This window comes from Apteryx mantelli, chromosome 8, assembly GCF_036417845.1.
Source record: "Apteryx mantelli isolate bAptMan1 chromosome 8, bAptMan1.hap1, whole genome shotgun sequence".
NCBI classification, from domain to species: domain Eukaryota; kingdom Metazoa; phylum Chordata; class Aves; order Apterygiformes; family Apterygidae; genus Apteryx; species Apteryx mantelli.
Window position 1 is genome coordinate 9,086,557 of NC_089985.1, and position 22,457 is coordinate 9,109,013.

The 22,457-nt window shown below is 49.3% G+C and overlaps 2 protein-coding genes across 7 annotated transcripts in view; one reads left to right on the forward strand and one right to left on the reverse strand.

Annotated features, from left to right (window-relative positions):
* Positions 1 to 4,779: 4,779 nt before the first annotated feature.
* NCF2 (neutrophil cytosolic factor 2) lies at positions 4,780 to 18,536 on the forward strand. The gene is made up of 15 exons (XM_013956294.2): positions 4,780 to 4,966; positions 5,454 to 5,536; positions 6,138 to 6,246; positions 7,234 to 7,368; positions 7,735 to 7,842; positions 8,858 to 8,917; positions 10,152 to 10,195; positions 10,399 to 10,540; positions 11,162 to 11,224; positions 11,779 to 11,857; positions 14,417 to 14,460; positions 15,338 to 15,489; positions 15,571 to 15,682; positions 15,944 to 16,106; positions 18,290 to 18,536. Exons 1-15 carry the CDS (start codon positions 4,793 to 4,795, stop codon positions 18,385 to 18,387), a joined length of 1,566 nt encoding a protein of 521 aa, XP_013811748.2. The 5' UTR covers positions 4,780 to 4,792; the 3' UTR covers positions 18,388 to 18,536.
* Positions 18,537 to 19,912: 1,376 nt separating this feature from the next.
* Positions 19,913 to 22,457, reverse strand: part of SMG7 (SMG7 nonsense mediated mRNA decay factor) — a 54,356-nt gene continuing 51,811 nt past the window's right edge. For all 6 annotated transcript variants that reach the window (XM_067300552.1, XM_067300553.1, XM_067300550.1 and 3 more), the window contains one exon: positions 19,913 to 22,035. In XM_067300552.1, the coding sequence (XP_067156653.1) occupies positions 21,922 to 22,035 (114 nt within the window). In that variant the 3' untranslated portion in view covers positions 19,913 to 21,921. The remainder of the gene's footprint in view (positions 22,036 to 22,457) is intronic.

Below are 22,457 nucleotides of genomic sequence, written 5' to 3' on the forward strand. Positions count from 1 at the left end.
TTTCTGAATCATCCGATTTCAAAGCAGGTCAGCTACCTCTAGGTGGCATTAGATAAACAAAAGCTAGGAGCAGACTGTCTCCAGCTTCCCCTCAGAGTAGGATATAAAGTATTTAGAGACATTTATAGCAAATGTGTGTCCTCTGCATGTAAGTTCAGGGATGTGTTAAAAGACAGGATAGCTCTGGACATGCAACAACGTGGGGGTAATAAATAGTGCAAGATTTGCAGGAAGGCATGTCTTATTTTATTAAACTGATTGATAGGGTGGTAAAATTAAATCTAATAAAAAGATGACCTCTTTCCTACAAATCCTGCCTTGCTAATATTCTTGGGCACATAAATACCACAACATGAAGCAAGCAATGAATGATCCTAACAGCAATCTGTGCTTGAACACTACATTTTCCTTACGTAGGGTTCAGAAAGCCCACATATATTCAGTATTTTGTAGTAAGATATTCCTGGCCCCAAAAACACACTGCAAGCCCAGCAGAATAGATTCAACTTTGGGAAAGGAAGAGCCTGGCAGAAGCCAATGGCAAAAATAAAGTTTTCATCCTTTGAGAAACTCAAGATTAATGCCACCTGCAACAAAAAAGTTCCCACTGCGAAAGCAGCAGGAATGGCTTATTAATAAGCATGTTCTGTCCATCACGCTTACATCACTTGTGAAGTGATTCACACTTACTTGCTTCATCCACCGCCATCGGACAGCGGCCAGAAGAGTCAAGAGCAGTGTTACTATACTTAGTCACAAACTGAAGCACAAGGCACGCGTTCCCACCGCCCTGCTGCTAACTCCAGTGTAGTACCTGTGAAACCAGGGCAGCTTCCTCCTGCTCCACAGGCTGCTGCTTTGGTGGGGATGGTGCTACTGTCAGTTTTGCTGTTTCTCTCGTAGCGTGAAAGACGAACCTTACCGGGACATCTCTGAACTGCTTTGGACTGTCAGGCCCTCAGCAGGCTCGAACCCTCTTTCAGATTCGGCAACGAGGATTTCTCAGCTTGAAGAGTCCCGAGCTGCTTTATGCCCACGCATCCCTGGAGACGGAGGGTGCAGGACAGGTGAAGGAACATTTAGTTGCAGACAGCCCCGTAGCAGCTGTCCTGGGGAACCAGAGGGCACAAGCCTCAGGCTGCAGAAATGGGGAAGATGGAGGAGCCAATATACACTTGGCCGAGAGCATCAAGTGCTTCCAGTACGGCCAAAATCTACCATCATCACATTAACACAACCTCGAGCAGTGCAGTCCGTGGACAGGTCCAGCCCGTGCTATGGAAGGAGTTCGCCTAGGAAGTCACCACCAACTATCGACCGTCTCCGGGCAGCTGGGGCTGGAGGAGGCCATCGTCGGCCTGTGGAGCCAGACTGCGCTCCTGCTGCGCTCGCTCCCGCAGAGCGGGAGTTCGCAGCACCCAGGCAGGAGGGATGCCCAGCGCCCCTTGCGCCCTGCCTCCTATGGACACAGGGGATGGGGGCTCCCTGCTGGGCGCCTTTGAAAAGCACCGACGTCCCTGAACCACAGCAAGACGCACGCTTGGCAAGTGTCACACGCCGCACACACCGCACAGCGTTTGCCTACCACAGGCGTGCGCGAGGGCTCCAGGGCTGTCCCTGGTCCTGAGCCGAGCGCGCACGGCTCGGCTACGTCAGCCACAGCGCTCGCAGCACAGGGTGCTCACGGCAAGGGAAACTGATACCAAGAGAAAGCAACAGGACAGGGAGGGAGGGAGGGAGAGAGAGCGAGCGAAAGAGCAAGCAGAGGGCAAGAGCAAGCGAAAGAGTGAAACCCAAACCAGAGTAGACGAGCACAAGGACCATCCCTATGCAGCTGACTGAGGGCACCCAGGAGAGAGGCAGCGGCAGCAGCAGAAAGAGGTGACACATTTCTAAGAGGAGTAACATAAAGAGTAAGTAATGCAGAAAGATGGGCAGGGAAGAAAAGAAAACAAACATTTTTCATTTTGCAAAAGACATTTCCCTTCCTCTTACTAAAAGGAAACCTTCAAGGAAAAATACTCTATAGACAGTTCAGACCTACTCCAGGGCAGATGGCATTTGTAGGTCTCTTCTAGGAAGGCTCAGTGCTTCTGAACCTAATTTGCAAAGCTTCTCACTGCTGCTTTTAGGTTTGGCCTAAGCGTGTCGTAACAGCAACCTTATTAGTCACTTCCCAGTTTCATAATAGCTAAACACATTACAAGAGAAACTGCTGTCCTCCCACCACTAAGAGATAACGTCCGGCCTCTCCAGCCCCCTCCAAGTCCCGGGCTTTGACTCATCCATCATTTGGCCAGATGGTTACTGTGGTCTTGCCCTCTGCCACCGTTTAGGGAGTGACACAGCAAATAAGGTCCTGCGCACACAGAGAGCTTAGCTGCAGCCCCGGCGGAGACCTGCCTCCCAGGGAAGGAGCTGCGCGCAGATCGGCTCCTCTGTTCCTCCTGCGTTAAAACTCCATGAGCTCATTTCCCTCAGTCTTTCCTCAGAAGTAACGTTTTCGAGTGCCCTGATCATTCTTTTTTTGGTCTCCTTTCCGGACTCTCTCCAGAAATTATGATAAATTCTTGCACATTGTTACTGTACAAACTTAAAAGCAACTTGTGCATTCTGGCTGGATCTCTATGCATTTCTTATCTCTGAGATCTCTCTTTGTGCAAGATTCCAAGAATCTCACATGGGAAGTGTTACCATCTATATTACTTACTTCCTCTTGGAAATGAACATAGAAGAAAAAACTTTGCCTAATGAATAAAGTTGGTAAGAGAAAGGGGAACAGAGACTCACTTGTTACTAGAAGAGATGTGTTTATCACAACTTTGAGATTGTTTGAACATTGTTTGTATGTTATGTTAAAAAAAAACCTAGCAGAAGGATGACTGTCATTATGTGCGTTTGCTGTGCCTGCGTCTTTCAGAGGCCATCTCCTTTCTGTGCAATGCAAGAAAAACACGCTCATTTGGTTAAAGTTACAGAATTAGAATGTCAGTGTCTGCAGCTTCCCTTCTCATTTGAATAATGGTTATTAGTCATATATATTATAAGGCAGAGCATTTAGGGGCTCTGATTGAGACGGAGCCCAGGGAGGTAGAGTTACTTTTTATGTTATCTGTGTGCCAATCTAACGGTCAGCTGTTGCCAACAGGGTGATCTCGCATCCTCCTCCTTGCACCAGTGTTGGGATCTACCAGTGAGATGATTTGGATAATTAAATCAGCACAAAATCATCCCTAGAATAAAGTGAATATTTTTCTGCTAGATGAGCTCTCCATGGGACTAATGGGATGGCAGAAAGACTGACCCGCACAGCAGCCGTGAGATCAGCTTAACGAGACCCCAGAAGCTCACCCCTAGCTGGGGCCAGTCTCTGCCCTGAAGAGCTTAACAGCTGACTAGATGCAACAGGCCAGCATTACATTGGGAAATGGAGATGGAGGAGGGAGAAGTGACATGCAGCAGGTCATACGGCCAGGAAAAGAGTCCCAGTGCGGTACCCTTTGGGTGCTGTAATTCAATGCAAACCCTTCGGCTACAGAAGTAATCATCTGCCTGGCACCTAAAGCCTGGAGGGTGAACAGTTTGCTGCTTCTGAGCATTGAAATATCCCTTTGGAACAAGAAATGTCCTTGGCTTCTAAGTGAGTCTCAGTCAAAGGAGTAAGAAAAGGCTTCTCAGAGGGGTGTTTTCACACTCACAGATTTGGCATTCCCATCCCTCTCCTTCAGTGTCACTCAGGCAGGTTGCATTTCCCTTGGCTTTTCTGGAGTCGCAGCAGCCGCGTCTCCTCCGTGTTGCCCACCGTTGCTGCAGAAAGCCGGCTGGGCACAGAGGGAGCTGAGGGGCATGCTCAGCTCGCAACCTGGGAACCAAAGAGAGAGCCCAAGGTTCAGGGATGTGCCCCATCATACTGCTAATTAAAAGTGAGCCCCTGTTGTTGGGCACCTCTGGTTTCTTCCCGCTCTCCGAGCAGAAGGCAAACAAAAGTCTCCTCCAGGATCTCCCTCCTGTTGTTGGTGTTATCTAATTTGATGGGGAAGTTAAGGTAACCATGCAAGGGCTAAGTCTTGCTGACATATTTCAAGTTTTTGCAAAATATGTTGCACATCACTGTTAGATGAGAAGGAGGGAAGGCACTTCCAGAGAAGTGCCAGAAATAGGAACTGGGAGTAGGGCACCTGACTGCAAAAACCGACACAAAAGACATAAGTTGGAAGATGCATCTGGATTTTCTAGGCCAGCCCGTGGGCTGTTTCACAGGCTGGACTTCACCTTCTCCCTTGGGAAGGCAGGATCACACCTGCCAGGCTGCAGGCAGCCGTGCCAGCAGAGAGATGCCTTCAGAAACTGTTTAAGCCATTTACCGACTTCCTTCATTACAGGCCACGCTTCGAGGAGCCCAGCTGGGCCTGGCCTCCTCTCCCCAGCCCAGGCACAGCCCTCGGGCAGGAGCAGCCCGGCAAGCCCAAATCAGACCCGAAAAACCACCCAGCCGACAAACTCCCTGGCTTTCCATCAAAAGCCCTGAGAAGCAAAACCTGAAGCGCATGACCGCCAGCGTTTGCTCCACTTCCCCATCGCGGGGGCCGCGTTTCACCGCCCCCGAGTGAGGCCACTTCCTGCAGGGTTTGCGACATGGGCGCCAGCACCCGCGGCGAATGCAGAAGTGCCGCCAGAAGGCAGCAGGGCAGAAGCCAAGCAGCAGCGCAAGGGAGCCGGGGCGCCGCGGGGAAGGACAGGCGGAGGGGCGAGACCCCCGAGGCGGCCGGCCATCCCGCGTCCCGCTCCCATCATGTCGCTGGTGGAGACGATCCGGCTCTGGAATGAGGGGGTGTGCGCCGCCGACCAGAGGGAGTGGAGGGCAGCCCTGGCCGCCTTCACGTCCGTCCACAACCCCCCTTCCAAACTCTGCTTTAACATTGGCTGCATCCACCTCATTTTGGGGAACCTGGCCGAGGCAGAGGAGGTAGGTAACGGCTCTTGGGCACCTGCAGTCGCTAGTGCCTTTTGCAGGCGAGTCAGAGCGATGCAACACGGAGTTTACGTGCAGACCTGCTAGGCAGACTGATGGGTGGAAATGGGAGGAATAAAGGACAACAGTCCAAGGTAAGGATCTGGGGCTTTTTAAAGCTCGGCTGAAGCGTGACACCCCTGGGGCATTCCTGCTGAACTCTTTCCATCAGTGAAGCACAGATGAGAAGCAGGAGATGCGCGGCTTTCTGTTCACGCTCGCTCCTCCCTCCTGCAGAGGAATGCAGAGGCACAAAGTTGCCAAGTTGACTGGTGACACCTGGTTGTGGCTCCAGGAAGTCAGGAGCCTGGTCCCAGGATGGGCAGAGTGCAGATAAAGCAGAAGGGCAGACAGGACAGGTATTTCTGTTCTACATCCTCACCTTTTCTTAAAGCACTTGCCTTCTTACCCCTTTTTCTCCATTCCTTCCACCTCCTTTCAGGCATTCACGCAGAGCATCAGCTGTGACAAGCACCTGGCGGTGGCCTATTTTCAACGGGGGACAGTGTTTTACAAGCGAAAGAAGTGAGTGGTGGGCGCTGGATGGGTTGAAGGTTTCATTTTCTGCCACTTACAGAGACACTAGCCTGAAACCTGGAAAGCCAGGGAATACCTCTAGTCCCAGTGGGAGGTCTGAAAACACGCCAAAGAAATTGGAGAGGCCCAGATAAATTTAACTGATTTTTGTAAAGACTCAATGGCGAGGAGGTCTACACCTCACACCAAGACACCCTCTGAAGTGATTCACACTTGCTTCTGGATTGGAACTTCTCAGAACAACCGTAGGTAGATACCACAAGCAGTAATATAAGGCGCGCTGACTCCAGCTTTAACAGGAGAGGGGAGGTAGGTACCAGGACCAGAGGTGCCAGGGCTAGGTAGGCCTGGTGAACACAGGTTCCCACTACAGAGAAGAAACGCTGGAAGAGCCAGGGGTCTTCAAGGCAAGGACACCTGTGATTAAAAACCCCAGAAAGACAAGGCCTTAGGTAAAAGGCCTCTGGTGTCCTCCAGACAGGCAATGACTCAGTGCTCGGTGAGGTGCCCTTGAGGGGCACCAGGCAGCCCGAGTGCCACTGCGTGGTGGTGAAGCCCTCCTAAGTTACTGTTTTCCTTTGCTTCACAGTCATGAAATGGCCATCAAGGATTTTAAAGAGGCGTTGGCCCAACTGCGAGGCAACCAGCTCATAGACTACAAGATCCTGGGGCTGCGGTACAGGCTGTTTGCTTGCGAGGTGAGAAAAAGACTGGTATTTTGGTCCTAATGGGTACAGACCTTACCATGGGTGGCCGGGGCACTCTCTGCTGCCAGTGCAGCGTGAGGAAGTACGAACTCCCGAGCCATTATGGGGATGCTGACGTTGTACAGTGGGCCCAGAAATGCCCAAACGACAGGCACGCAGAGACCTGAACAAACCATGCCAGAGGACATCGCAGGCAGGAGCCTTCTGCACCCATGCTGCTGGGTGCTGCACAAAGCACCCCACCAAGCACGTTCCCATGCCGCTCTGTGAACTCTCTGGCAGGCCCAGACCAAGAAGAGCCTGAGCCCGCCTTGCACTAAATGGATCCCTCAGTGAGACCCACCCCACGGATAAGCAGCTGCTATTTCTTCACCGTAGACCCTTTTCTCTCTTCGGTGACCAAAAGTGGACCTCCCACATAGGGAGCAAGGTTGCTTGTCCTATGGCACTTAGGCTTTGGGAGGACAGATCCACTTAAAAAAAAAAAAAAAAAAGTAGTCTTCCTTCAGCCTCCACACCTTGGCAAGTTCAACCTCACCTACCCATATGGAAACAGCATTTGGCCTATATAGAAAGAGCTATTCACTAGCTCAGAAAAAAATCCAGGGGAAAAAAAAAGTGTCTGTTTGTGTCCAAACCCTAACAAAAAAGTAAGCACGTTGGCACAGGGATGGGGAGCTAGTATTACCACGGAAAGTTATTAGTGTGGCAAAGAGTCTCAGCAGCATGTGAGAAGCTTTGCAAAGGGAAGTGAGATGATGATCTCAAATTACCTTGCTTTATAGTCTCTAAAAGGGACTTTGCTAGTCACTCTGCTTCGGCCAGGGAGGACAGACAAATCCTGTCGCAGCAGTCAGAAGCACACGCTCTGTGCAGTGCCATCCGCTCTGCTCTTGCGGTGGCTTCTCCCCTACGGTGCTCCTGGCAAGGGTCCAGCTTTTCAAATAACTGGTTTCCTTGTTCCCACCCCTCCTGCAGATACTTTATAACATAGCACTTGTGCACGCCACGATGCAGGACTGGAAGAAAGCTGAGGAGCATCTGACACTGGCAATGAGCATGAAAAGCGAGCCCCAGCACAACAAGATTGACAAGGCAATGGAAGCTATCCTGGTAAGACATAGGAGGTCTTGGCATGGTGTTTGTCCATGGCAGTCCCACAGGAGGGAGAAAGGAAATCCCAGGGACAGAGAAACCATCCCTTAGCAAGGGCTTTAGCAGAGCAGCAGAGAACTGAAGATGGCTATACAAAACATGGGTGTCAAACTGAGGGTAGGATTTGCGGGAAGAGTTTTCAGGGCACTCTGGAGGCAGTGATGGAAAGACTGGACTAAGCAGACCATGTCAGGGCTGGGATCAGATTGCCAAGGTGGTGGGTTGACTTTACAGAGTGAGACCTTAACCAGAGAGGTAGAAGGAAGGTAAAAACCCACCTCTGCTATCACCTCTGATGAGCACTATGGTTTGTGTGTGCTACAGAAGCAGAAGCTCTATGAGCTGGTGGCAATTCCCATGGGAAAGCTGTTTCGGCCAAATGAAAAGCAAGTTGCTCAGCTGGAGAAGAAGGACTACCTGGGAAAGGCTACGGTAAGACAGAAATACCTTGTCTATTCAAGCCAAGCCTGTGGGCTGAAGAGAGCCACTGACCTCCCTTTGCCTAAGAGCCACCACTCGCTGATCCGTTACCTGCTGCCTGGTGAGCAGGGCAGAGATATGGGGGATCCCCGCAGGGATGGAGGGAGGGATGACGTGTGGGAATCTCACAGGGAGTTGGGACTCTGCAGGAACAGAAGAGCTAAAAGTGTTTTTCTGCAGAACCTTATCTGCACAGCTCAGCATGGCCTATTTCAGTTTCTCTCCTTGGTCAAACATGAGGCACAGTCATTCAGCAATGAGCTGGAAAGGTCTCACTGGAGCTTGAACTTGAGCCAAGACTCTGTTCAGGGGCAGGGGAAGAGGGGGAATTCAAGTTATTTAAAATTTGATACCCACAAATGACTTCCAGTTTTCCCCCTGCTCAGTTTGAAACAGGCTTTTCAGCTTAAATAATCAAGCAAGTGCATCCAAAATCCAAGCCCTGGGACACCATCCTTGGATGCAGGTCCTAGGAGGCAGAATGACCACCCCTGTTGTCAGTGTTCCCACAGAAAGCAAACCACAGGCCTACGGGTACTGGGCCACCAGACGAGCGACAGCTAAATAGCTCCCCTGAAGTCAAGGGTTCCCCTGTAACACATGCACAAACATTTATGGACTTTGTTAACAGTGTTTGAAATGGCCTACAGGAGGCAAGGGCTCCCTTAACTCCCTTGCACATTCCCAATTAAAAAATAAAGGGAAATCTCTAGTTTATAACAACTCTAAATGCAGCAGTGGTGAGGCTAAGAGCTTACCGCAGCTGTGAGGCAAGCTTTGGAGCCCTGAAGCACCAAGCCTATAGTCAAAGACGTTTAGCTGAAATCATAGCCTGCCTTGAACCTGGAGCATCCATACCTGAGGAGCTGGGCTTGCACAACACCAAAGGAAGGGCGGACATCAGACAACTGGAGGTCTAAGAGAGGCTACGAGCACCAAGTCACTACATGTCTTTCTTTGGCTCTAGGTGGTGGCATCTGTGGTAGACAAGGACAGCTTTTCAGGATTTGCTCCACTTCAGCCCCAGGTAAAGCACCACTGATTGACAATGTCCTCAGCGCTGCAGCCAGCGCAGCATGAGCGTTTAGGTGTACGCAGGGACTGGTATCGTCCAGCATCTTGCTGAGGGCTCTGGCTCGTGTTGGTGAGCAGGCAGCAGCATCGCTGCCGTGAACTTTCTGCTCCTGCCCCAGGGGTAGAGGGAGGCATGCGCCCACAGCTCGGCTGCTCTGCTCATCATCCGGCACTGCAGCCCAAACCCACCTACGTTTGTGGTTCAAGCTAAACTGGCCCCTGACCGGGAAGCAGAGGCCCGGTCACGCATCCTGTTCCTCTGCCTCTGCTGCAGGGTTGCAGCTTGCAGCGCAGGGGAGGAGATCTTAAACTCTCCCTGTAAGATCTGTTCGGATTCCTCTGCCTACGTTTGAATCACTAGAGGAGCAAGAGGGCTTCTGCTTTCGTTCACCACCTTTCTGTTTTTTCTGCCTGCCCCAGTTCATAGACCTCAGTTCATTTTCATCGATGTTTTATTGATGAAGTATAAACATCTGTTCCAGTCCTAAAGGCACCGGAGAGTTTTTATTAGTCTTTTGAGAGGGTACAGGGAACTGGGGCTGCTGCAGGCCTATAATTCTGTTATGCAAGATTAAATACACACTTCTCAACGCAGTAAAGCGTAACACCTTGCTCTAGGAGTCAGGACTGCCATCCCACTTCAGTACAAAAGTAACTTATTTAGAGAGGTGATAAAATCCACCAGAGACCTCAGATTACTTAGGCAGGAGAGAATGTGAAGCACCATGATGGCAGCTGGAGTTTTATAAGCATAATAACAGGAACATGCATAGAAATACAAAACTACTACTGTTTAAAGCAGGTGTTCCCAAATTCACGATCTCAACCCTTTGTGAATGCATGAAACCAAAAGCGCAGGTGCAAATGGCATTGTGACTCCGAAAATCGCAAGCGAAAGTGTTTAGAAACTGCTTCTTTGGAGGAACAGAACCAGTGATATTCTTAACGGCACAAAAGACAGCTGCTGCACGCATCCGAGCGGCAGCGAGCCAAACACATACACTGACAGTCTGTAAAGCAGCAAAGGGCCCTCCCTTAGGTTTGAATCGACTGACCTGAAAAACAGCACGGGAGGAAGGAACCATGTAGAGATGATGTCAGGCACAGTAGAAGGCTGCAGGACTTCTCTGCAAAGCAACTGAAATCCTCCAGATTACAGACAATTTTCTTTGCCTTTTTGCTCACAGACCCCTGGTCCTCCACCCAGGCCCAAGACACCAGAAATCCTCAGGTAAGCCGGGTGAAACGTGGATACATGCAGCCAGGTCCAGCCTTGTCCTGCCCAGTCACAGGCTGAGTCCAGCCAGCACTCAGGACTAAGGGGGGAAAGGGAACGGATCAGGGAAACAACAAAACAAAGGTCTGAGTTCCCAGTGGAAAGTGAAGAAAAGGCACCACCTCCCTTCCTGAAACAACCACTGCTTCCACACCTAGGGCCCTTGAAGGGCAACCGCACCGTGTCCTGTACGAGTTCATCCCCGAGACCTCGGAGGAGCTGCAGGTCCTGCCAGGAAACATTGTCTTTGTCCTGAAGAAAGAGAAGGACAACTGGGCTACTGTGATATTCAATGGAAAGGTACCAGGGACATGTCTGGTACAAGGGGGTGGATGACATGGCTGACACTTCGTCAGAGCTGTGAGGTTCTGCAGATGACTAGCAGGGCACAGCCACGCTATCGCTAACTAAACGAGCTTCTGCCTTAGCTCCACTGTGTCCCCTGTTCAAATGTGAAGGCAGATGTCTTTGGGCTTGTTAGAGGCAATCCCTACTCCTTGGGAGAACTGGCACAGTAACGGACCAGGAAAGCCCAGCTCCTCGCGTCCTGCTCCTGGCATTTCTACCAGACAGAGGACTCAGGTGCCATTCTCAAAAGATGCTGTCTTGTTTCTCACAATCTGCCCCAAATTGCCCTTCCTGTCGCAGGAGCTTCTTACGCAGTGAGATCCACTGTATTCCTGACAGACTGGAGAAGGGGAAACTGAGACCATACAAAAAAATAAGCAACTCACCCAAGGGCACCATAGGCAAGGGGCTGAGTCAGGAAAGAGGGCAGCAGATGGCAGGCCCCCAATCTTGACCCTGCTTCTCAGAGAGCTGGTTATTCACCACTCATCCCGCAGTGATCAATAAGGGGCAGCTAAGACAGCCAGGTGTCCTCCTGCCAAGCAATCCCCACTCATCTCTGTTTCCCCACAGAAAGGGATTGTCCCCTGCAACTACCTCGAGCCTGTGGAGCTCCAGAACAGGCTGCAGGTCCAGGTAAGGTGACGCAGGAGGAGGAGATGGCGTCCTGGGGAGGGCAGATCCCCACGCAAATCACCCACCACCTATTCTGTGCCTTCCAACATGACCGGCACGCAGGGGTTTCTTTACCAGCACCTGCAACTCCCTCTCCCTTGAAACTCCAGAGGCATCTCTCCTGGTTTGTAGTCATCTTAACTGGAGTTCACAAACCTGCCAAAACTGGGCAGATGTAGTGCTGATGGCCCCTTGGGTGGTAGTTGGTAACGTTGGGGAGAGGAAGGGGTAGTGAATTCTCCCTCCCCAGTTCAAGACCCCAAACGGACTTTGGGGAAACAGCCAGGAACACGCTCAGCACACACTGACCCCCACAAGGTAAGGGTCTCCCTTGCTGGGGCTAAAACTACGCGGTGCCACCCCTGAACGATGGGTCACAGGGATGCCATGCTCAGTCCCCCCACCTCACCGAGATCCTGCCTCGGTGGGCTGGAAGGGAAGCTCGCAGGGCAGCAGTGCCCCACTCCCTCGGCAGGGACCGATTGACAACGCTACTCTCTTCCCATCCTGCCCAGGAAGAAATCCCTCCCGAACCCGAGATCCCAAAGCCGCCCAGCTCCAGCGCTCCAGAAAAACCTCGGCGGCCAGCACCAGGTCAGTGATGGGGAACTGAGGAGACAGAAGTACCTTGTGGGCAACACCCCCAGGGGCAGCTTCGAGACAGTCTCCTCACTGCTGCATCCTTATGCTTTTCTCCTTCTGCCGAGATGAGGGCTGGGATCCATCTCCCTCTAGCTTCTGGCCCCTCTGGACCCATTTGCTGTCAAAGATGGAGAGGCATTAAAGCAGGAGGCACAACCTGCAACTGCAGCGCTGAGGACGGAGTAAAATAGAGGGCCGGGATCCCAGGGGAAAGCAGGCTCCTTTGCGCTTTTAACTAGCACAGCAGCTAATGGGAAAAAAGGGCCCGGGGACAGGAATAGGGCAAGCGACCCAGCTCGTGCAAGTCCCAGAGCAGAAAGTTCATTACGAGCTTCTCCTCAAAGCAGGGCACCTGGGATTATTTTAGTGCCGCTGTGTGTTGTGCCAGTTTTGAAGGAGCTGCGATTGCCTGGGGAAGGGGGTTCCTGGCTGGTTTCTCTAAGAGCTGCTGAGTGTCCCGAGGTCTGGGCCGTTCCCGCAGGCCTGGCCAGCACCAGGGACACCAGCACCAAAGCCACCAAACTGCCCAAAGTGCAGGCAGGTATGGAGCAGCTATGGGAACCTTTAATCCTGTCCAAAGCCACAAACTTCTCCCCTGCTTGCAGGGAAGCTACAATTCCTATAATATAACTGCAGAGGATGGAAAATATCACCATGCACAGAGCTTGCTGCACAGACATTACCCAGCTGCAGTGTGCTGCAGCTATTGAAAGCCAACCTGCCAATAAAAATAGGATTATGTGAACAACCTAACCCCCCACCACCACCACCACCCTGAGCCAGTCTGCGACGGTGAAAAGTGATGGACTGATGGCTCAAAGACCAAGAGACTAATAAGGCCAGGCAGTTTCAGACAAGCTTACCTGGAGGGCAGGGACTGGACTTGTGTCACCAGCAGAGCAGTCTCATATGGAGTCTAGTAATAAAGTTGATACAGAAGGTGGCTGTGGCTCAAGGTGATTGGAAATAACTAAATTTCCACTTTCTTTAGTGGCAGACAGAGCACTCGCTGTAACTCGCCATGAGGCGGAGCCCTGGCCAGACAAACTTCCTAACACCTCCCAAACTGGGGGGCCAAAGCACTTGCAGCAAAGAGGAAATGGAAGAACTGACAAAAATTTCATTAAGGGAGAGGAAAAAAGGATAAGAAAAGGCCTTGCCTTCCCCACAAGTAAAAATTTAGTTTTAAGAGAGATTTGTTTTTTCAACAGATTTTTCAGCTAATAGAATACCTAAAAAATTTCAATCCAAACAGTGACTCTTCAAAAGTTTGAATGTCTAATTCCCACCTCGCTCTCCTCTAAGTGTAAGCAACCATAATAACCCTGCGGACTAAGCTGCCAATTGCTAAAATTTAGCCTTTAAGAGCAAACATCTCAGGGACCCAGCAATCTCAAAAAGCATCTTTATGGCACCAAAAGCCATCATAGATCTAGCAGTGGGACTGTATTAAACAGCAGAGCTCTGTCTCTTCCCTTAACAAGCACTGTAATGTCAAACCATTGACAAACCTTAGAGCAGATCCTTGTCAACTGACTGCAACGAACCTGTATTGATTTGCCTTAGCTGAAGGCCTGAATTTGTAACCACTGTGAAAGACAAGGGCTGCCTCCAGTTTTCGGTATGGACCTGGAGGGATCAGAATAGCAAAGGTACTGAAAACTACAGCTTTGCCTTCAATGGTAAAGCACTTTCAGAACAAGCTGAATTCACGCAGGGTTACTGACGTTCAGCACCTCAAAAGTCACCTTCCTTTCTCAAGGCCATATAATAAGCTTAAGGAGCATGGGATTCCTGGTCCAAACCCAGCTACTTATCTCCTGGCCCCAAGCTCAGGACCGAGAGGGTAAGCAGCACATGAGACCTCAGCCTGCTCTCATCGCAGGGAGCGGGGCTCGTCTTTCACCCCAAACACCCGTCCCCAAGTCCCCAGACAACTGACCACTGGCTCTCGACTGCCATCAGTGCTGGGATTTACACTAGTCTTTGCAGACTCCCAGCACTTCAGAGAGACAATTCGGAGAGTTACAGCACAAAAAGCTCCTATTTTGTCCACATGGTCCAACATTTAAGGTTATTCATCTGCAAAAATCACGTATGGCAGAGCATAAGATACTTAGTTATTTATGCCTGCAAATATTTTTATATTTAAAAAAGTTCACCCGGGAACAACCCAACCCTAAAGCTCCTGTCTCTATAGATGCAAAACAGGCTTTACAATTTGAAAACCAGCATAGTAAAGTTCTGAAACAAGGCAGCTCCCAAGAGGGAAGGCACAGGGCCCAAACCTCCTCTTGGTGGTTACCCCTAAACCCTACAGATGAATCTCACTGCAGCTGATGCCGCATCCATTTGAGCAACCAGAGCTGGCTCCAGTGTTGGTTGTTGTTGCTGCAGATAACGATGGGTGTCAAAAAGGAGGGTTGCAGGACTTCTGAGCATATATTCATGTACCAAGTGGTAATGCTTACCCCATTCCACTCACTGAGCCACCTATTTCTTCTTCCTCAGACTTTGTTCCAGTTACTGCAACGCAGCCAAGAGAAGAAGGGAAGGTAACCACCTTGCATTGCTGTGGGAATCACAGGGAGGCAGATGCCTACAGTCCGTATTACAAACCAGCATTTATTACATATCGAAAGGGAGTTGTCGTGCCTTACAAGCACCATAGCCTGGGAGCATTTCAATTTTTTGTTATTCATCAGCTTCTCCAAAGCCTAACACCAGAGCTAGGGGCCAGCAGGCATCAGGCCCAAGATGGGCAACACAGGCCCGGCAGTCTGCCCTGGCCACTAGGGCTGTTTTTTGGGAGGTCTCCCAAAAAGGTCCAGGTCCCCACCCCGCTGCATCTAGGACTGTTGGCAGAGCCCCCATACTAGTTGTCTCAGCACATCTTGACTGACCTGCACACTCAGAATGGGAGAAGCAGGAGAGAGCTCAGCCATAACTCTCATGCTTCTGATCAAGGTTGGCACATCAGCAGGACGCACGGGGGAGAGAGATGGGGAGAATACAACAATCCCAACTGGAAACAAGAGAGAATGGGGTGGGAGAGGGACACCTTGAATTTGGTCACCTAGAAAGCTGCAATATAGCCCAACCCATTGCTGCATTCTCTCCTGGGACAAACCCAGGACAGTTAACCAGCCACACGTGCAACGATAGCTTGGTGGCATCAACACTGACCTGCCTAGAAGAAAGTATTATCGACTACCAACAGAGATGGCTAACAGAGATGGCTCCTGACCAGCAGGCAGCTGTTTTCGCTTCCTGATGCCCCACAGATGAGATTTTACTCAGATGACAACAGCTTCCATGTTGCAGTCACACAGGCCCCCTCTACCTGTCCTTGACAAGCCGCCCTTGCCCAGGGGGCTGTAAGCATGGCCAGCCTAGCAGGAGAGCCTCTCACATCCCATTTACTACCCGCAGGAGGCCAAAGCTGCTGGCTCTGGACCCTACATTCTCAAGGCACATTACAAATTCACAGTTGCTATGCCAGTCAAGCCAGACCTCTCCTACAATGAACTCCTGAACTTGGTCTGCGAGAAACTGGAGCTCCAGCCAGAGCACACAGAGCTGAGGTGAGCCACTGCCTGCTGCCAGCAGCAGGAACCTTATTTTCAGAAGGTCCTATTCTTACTCTGTGTCCTCTGTGTGCCCAGGTACAAGCCTGCAGATAGCGAGGTGCTGGAGACTTTGAGCGCCGAGAACGTGGAGGCGGCTTGGAGTCATACCAAGGACAAGTGTCTGACAGTGTGGTGTGACAGCACAGAGGTCAGTGACAGTGGTTGCAGCCACCTCTTCCGCTCGTTTCCAGCAAGGATCTTCCTGGTAAAGGCTGAAGCCTAAGCAGGAGTTACCCTTGCTCTCCTGGCCACAGGGAAAAAGCCTTAGGGCTTTCAAACAAAACTGGCAGCTCCTTGAAAGGGCAGATGAGTGAAGGGGGGTGAAGAAGAGAAGCAGAGCTTGTCTTTCATATTGAGGTATAAAAGGAAAAAGCGAAGAGGCGTCATAACAACTTACTTCCTGCCCTAGGGCAAGGGATCTCTACCAGAAAGCAAACCAGAGGAGGAGGCCCAGAAGGCAACGCCAGAAGAGATGGGACCAACCCAAGTTGTAGCACAGTACAATTATGAAGCCACCCAGCCTGAAGACCTGGAGTTTCAGGCAGGAGATGTCATACTCATTTTATCCAAAGGTAACTGTGCTCCTGTGGTGAAAGGGGAAGGACCTTCCAGCTCTGGAGAAAGCATGGGCATGAGATGCCAAGCACCTTCAGCACACCCTATTAAGTTCAACAGCAGCTGTAGGTCCCTAGCATCTGTCAGTCAGGCCAAAAACTCTCAGGTATTTGGTCAGACAACCGACACATACCAGTAGCACTTTAGCCAGTTTTTCAGTGGAGCCTACCAGCTTCAATAGGGGCTTTGATCTCCTCCCCCCAAATCTCTGCTTCTCCACAGCAAGGATAACCTAACATATACAGGAGTCGCTTTCCTTCACATCTTTCTGGTTTCCAGATTCAGAGGTACCAATCTGCTCCATCCCCATGAAAGCTTAGAGTCCAACATACTGAGGTGGAAACAGTTTCAGCTTTGCATACTACTGTACGAACAGGGTTTTCAGCTTACCAGCTCATTCTCTGGAGCCACAAGACAAGCAAGGCTTAAAGCCTGTAGGACTGCTTTCTAGAAGTGCTTTCTTCCACCCATTGCTCTTTGCGCTTTAATGCATGCATAGCTCTTCCAGCTCTGCCAGCGTTCCCATTCAAATCTCAATGTCATGCATGCCTCTTCCAACACACTTTCATCACACCCCTACTTTTGCTGCCCCCTTCCCCAAACAATTTCAAGATTGGAGGATTTTGCTTGAGCCATTTTAAGTTTACTGATCAGTGCGTTTATTTTTAAAGGAGGTGCCTCATTTTGGCCACCCCAGCATGCCTCACGTTAGAAACAAAGGGATAGTTATATTCCAGAACACTATTACTCAAATTCCTGTCAACTCACACCTTTTTCTGGCTTTTCTTCTTTTTGAGGGTACACTCTTGCATTAGTCTCAATCCTCCTGAATATTAGATATTAGTGCTTTTGTGAGATTTCAAGCTTAAATACAGGCTAGGACTCACAGTAAGATGTAGCACATGACTTTGGCTCGATCCTTTCAAGTCTGCACAGAACTTGGTGAAGAATTAGGTAGCAACCCTGCACAGGTTGCTGTTTCCCTCCTTGCTCAAGCCCGAGTGGAACCAAGATATCAGAAGTGGTTTTAAATGCAAAAAGTCAACTATGATACTTTGCTATATTCAGCATTACACCTAACTTGTGTGTACAGCATTAGGTAGCTGTACACAAGCCATCTTAATTCCTCCTCTACCGCTGTACGGATGAGTTTTTGCACCGTACAGCATTCTTGACACCTCCCTCCAAGATCCTACTCTCCCCTTCGTCGCTGAGCTACATATCTTGCATTAAAAAGCTGGTTCTCTTTTCATTTGGTAAAAGCTTTCAGAGCTCAGTGCTTTACTCATCCTACAGTAGCAGGGATTTTTTTTTGGGGGGGTGGGGGGGTGGATAACAAGGAACAGCAGATGAAACTGCACCTTAGTTCATCTCCATACCTTGGAGATGGTAGTCCAGAATCTCTAATCCTCTAATCACTTTTTGCTTTCCCCATTCACTGGTTTATATTCAAGGCAGCTACTGGGCCCAGAATTGGGCCTGGGCAAGTAACTGCTGTAAGACCCCAATTCTCAAACTCTCAGCAGAAATAAGACTGCCTGCTACTGATGACAATTTTAGATTAAAGGCTGGACTTTGTGGAGTATTTTAGGAAATAAAACCAATGCACACTTTATTGTGGCCTTGATTTACATGAAAGCAGTCAGACACTGAGGAAAGACAGTGGTATGAAGCCCTTAATACTTATAGGTTCATTTGCCTGTATAAATTACATTGTGTTTCTAACCAAACCTTTGTTCCTTTTGCCCCCCCCCCTTTTTTTTTTTTAAGTTGCTTTCTGTAAAACAAGAAAACTTATGTGAAGTTTTCAGGCATAGTTTGTTCTTTTAACAAACTCGCCTGATATATCTAAAAAACGACAGCCCTGGTCTCTACTTTGATCTTCCCTTCCCTTAGTTTGGCAGCGTAGTCTTTCTTACCTTAACAACTTTGCTGTCTACCTCATTCCTCCTTGGTCTTTCTGACTCCCATCTCCTCAGTCACCTCTCTACCAGGCTTTAGCATAGCTATTTAGGTACCGGAATATCTTAAAATGGTAATCGCAGGCACATCTGTAGCATATGAAGGTCTGAAGGCACATCTGATGCATGCTCCTGTATGTCCCTAGGGTAACAAAAATTGTGTAAATTTTATCTTTCAGTGAATGAAGACTGGTTAGAAGGCCAGTGCAACGGGAAGATAGGCATCTTCCCATCTGCTTTCGTTCAGAAATGCAACACTAAAGACCCAGAAATCTAATTTCAGAAGAGCTTAAGAAGTCTTGGACATGGAAAGAAGTTAAGGATTTCAACTGTCGCGATTAAGATATTTCTATATTAATCACTGCATCTGAAAAGGGACCTAAAATATTATTGCTACGTGTATTAAAAGCTTTATCTTTTGTTTTACCTTTTGCATCATTCTTTAAAACAGGTACTCATTCATAAAAGAGTTGCCAAGTATCTTCCTATTGGGAAAACATTCAGTCCTAAAAACCATACTTACCAAGAGACTTCCTAGCAAGAGCTCTGTCCCACCTACCTCATCCTTAACAAAACTTTTACACAGACAAGTCAGTCACGGGGAGAACTCACAGGAAAGGTAACACAACTTGCATTTATGGCGCTGCCAACAGATACAGAAGAGGAACAGGCATTCAGGAGGCTCAAGACCAGGAAAGGCTGAACTTCCAACAGAATTTACTTTCTCAAAATTTTGCTGCTGACCCCAAGAATTTAAACAAAAGGCCTAGAGCAGCCTCCCCCTGCTCCAACTGACAAGTAATTTCAAAACCACCATGACTTTAAACCCCTCCCCTGCAATAAATTCCCCGGGGCCATACCTCAAAACGTTTTCCCAGCAGTCACAAGAGGCAGTAAGTTAAAGAGACTGCCTCAAATCACGGCTAGGTATAGTTACAGTAGCTGAGTCCAAGGAGAGCACCAAACACAAGGGAAATTGTTCCTATGCAAGAGCCTACATAACCTTAATTCCCTTGTTCTCTTCCATATCCAATGGTTTTTTCCCCTCTGCCACTGAGGGCAGTGGCACTTTTCCCATGGTATTTCACCTTCACTGACTGCTGACAGCTGGTCCTTCTGGTCTTTTAAGAATACCTACACCGTCCCTTCCTCAACATGAGTGCTGTAAACAGCCACTATGCCTGTGCTAGATACCTGTACCATCGGGAGCTCTATGCTTTGAAGAGGCTAAGGGCAGTGTTTTCCCCACTTCTGGTCATAGCATGCAGGTTCTGGAGAACCCCACCTTCCCCAGTAGCCTAAATACTAACATATATTTTAAAAGGCGCTTCCTTTGAAGAGTTGTCTGGATAAAATAAACCGACATTTCAAAAGCAGGATATCTCTATAGTTTCCTTAACGTGCCTTTGACAAAATGTGGAGTATGCTGTTTGGGAACTGGCTGTGAAGAGCCAACAAGTGGAAGGGCCATCCTGATTTACATGCAAGTCAACAGCAGAAGGATCTGCAGCCTCCAGCCCCCAAAGACTGCGCTCTACCAGTTTCAAGTAATCCACCCTGCAGCTGAAAAACAGCTTTGCAAGCTACTCTTATCCCAGATTTTTGGTTCAGTACATAAGCCACATACGCAGGCAGCAGAAAACCACAGTCCAATTATCTGCACTGAATCTCTGCAATTTATTTAGTTCTATTTCAAACAGAAATCAGTTTCAAACCTTGTTCTGACTTCTCCAGAAAAATAATGTGTTTTTTAAAAACGTGAAGTTGAGTTACACAGGAAATAAAGGCTACACAGACCTGGATGGAGAGAACATGGTTTAATTAAAGGCAAAGCTGATTTCAGCAGCTGCAGTTCTTGCACAGACAGACAAAAAACACAAAAAAAGCTTACGACACAAACCAGTTTCTGTTGGGGGCCCCCTGCCTCGCTACCCCAGGCGTCGGAGGGCGGGAGGGGAGTCCCGGCCGGGAGTCAGACGCATTCCTAACACCGGATGCTCATGCACAAGTGGGACGGTGCGGCTGGGACCCTGGCACTGCCGGGAGTGAGATGGCTGAACCTGGTTAGCTCGTGTAGGGTGCAAGAGTCAGTGACAGTTCAAACACTGGAATGTCGCAGCTGCCTGGGTGCACAGCTCAAATACACAAACTGGGAGGGCTGGAGAGAAGTACAGAGGGGCTTGGTTCATATTACCACTGGGTGGGAACTTCACTGTTTGGACTTTTTAAAAGGAAATACGTCTTAGAAATGCAACAAAGAACAGTGATGTTGCTAGGGTGGAGAACGTGGGGGAGTTGCTCATATCCTAGAAAGGGTATTAAGTCTCAGTCTTCCCTTTTTAGATTCTTTGGGGGTGCCCCGACTCCAGTGTCACTTAGGCTCCTGCATGTGCTTTGCTCTGCAGCCGATTTCCAGCTCAGAGCTCCTGAATCATCACACAAACCCCTACTGCTAAACACAGCAAATGGACATTGAGATTGTTTCCATAACTTCCCTGGGAAACCTAACAGAAATGCTGTCCTTTTAATGAAGCTTCCAGTCTTCCTTCCCCCTAATAAATAGCAAATAAAATGTTTCATTTTCCCTTCTGCACCTTTTCATGTACGAACAGCACTATGCTTTCTTCCGTGCGTGGGTTACACACGTGTGTCCATGGTGCTCTGAGTTTCGTTCTGGAACTGAAAGTTGGGGGCTGCAGCTGCGTGTGTGTTGGGGGGGGGGTCTGCAGAGCTGACGCGTGCCTTTGGGGGGTTGTATGCTCCACACTGTCCAGGCTGACTGTCGTCTTTACCCAGTCCTGCTGGACCCCTGATTACTTTCTGCGAGGTGTTGCACATAAAACTACTAGCGCCCAGCAAAGATGGGAGGATGGGGAGAGAAAGAAAAAAACAAAAACCATTGAAAGCTTTCTACCTACCTATTAAAATGAGTCAGGCTGTGAATGCACAGACTAGCCTGCCCTTTGTGGGGCTAGCCACTATGCTACAGTAAAATGTACAGGAATCAAACATTAATTTAAAACCCCATAGCAGTTAACTTGCTTGTCCAGCAGAGTGCTGCAATGCCCCATGTCACCAATTATAGCTCAAACACCTACTGAGAGGAGGGCATTTCACGCTGGAGTCTCTAACCCACGCAGGGGCTGGCCAAAGCCTTTGAGTGAAAGGTGAAGTGGTGTCAGGTGCCAGATTCTCCTTCATGAAGCTCCTTCACTAGCCCAGGAGATAGAGCCCCACCTTGCCACCACCTACCTCTGACCAGAGCAGCAACTGGGGCTTTCATTGCTACACACTGACTACAAAGCACGTCTGTGTACGGAAGAATTCAGTGTGATCTTACTACTGAGATAGTAATAATAAAGATGTTTAGGAGTAATTTCAACTACATTCTCAGTCAGCAAAGCAATCATTAATGGATTCCTATTTTATCTCCCCAAAGAGAGGAAAAGGATTGAGAAGTTCTCATTGGCTTCTCCCATCTGCCCTTCATTCTCAGCTTTTACTTCCCATGTGGCTGGGGACATGCACGATGGAGAAGGTGAGAGGCGGTGATATCGGGTTACTGAGTGAGACAAACAGCAGTTCCTCTCTCCCTCCAGAGGGCCCAGGGGTGGGAGAGTTCCTGATGTTGCTTTCTCGCGCTGCAGACATTTTGTGCACACTCAGTGGGTTGGTGGAGCACTTACGCCCTCCTGACAGCAAGGAACAGAAGAGAGGGCTGCCACCTGCACAGGACTGTGTGGGCCAGTCCTGCAAACCCAACATGCCATGGTTTATGGAGCCTTCGTTTGCAAGGGTTGCCACCTCATTCTCAATGCGGCGGGTTCATGGTGCCTTGTCCACGCTGCTGCTTCTGCTTCTGCTGCATTAACAGCTGCTCCAGGGCTGAAGGGCCAGGATGCATCATGGAACTGGACCAGATGGACTAAAAACAAACAGTCAACACTAGCACCTTCTTGCTCAAGACAGCTACCTTCTTACAGATGAGAAAGTAGAGACTGTTTTTTCCCCTCTTCCCTTCAATACTCACACCTTGCTTATCATAAAAGCTATCCAGACATCAAAGGCCTTCTAAAGAAAGGCTCCCCTTTAAGAAATTCATTCTCCTCCAAAATCCTCATTACCATAAAAATGCATCCCACATTAGCAATAACTAATTTTAGAACAGTCAAAGCAAAGGTTTAATTTCTTCCAGTTCTGCCAACCTAATCCTGTTCCACAAAACATTCAAGAGCAGCAAGAACAGAAAAACTGACGTCTTCCAGCGCTGATCACACCTCCCACATTGCCTACGTAAGTGTATCTACAGGAAAAACCTTCAATTTCTGACACTGAACTTTCATGCGT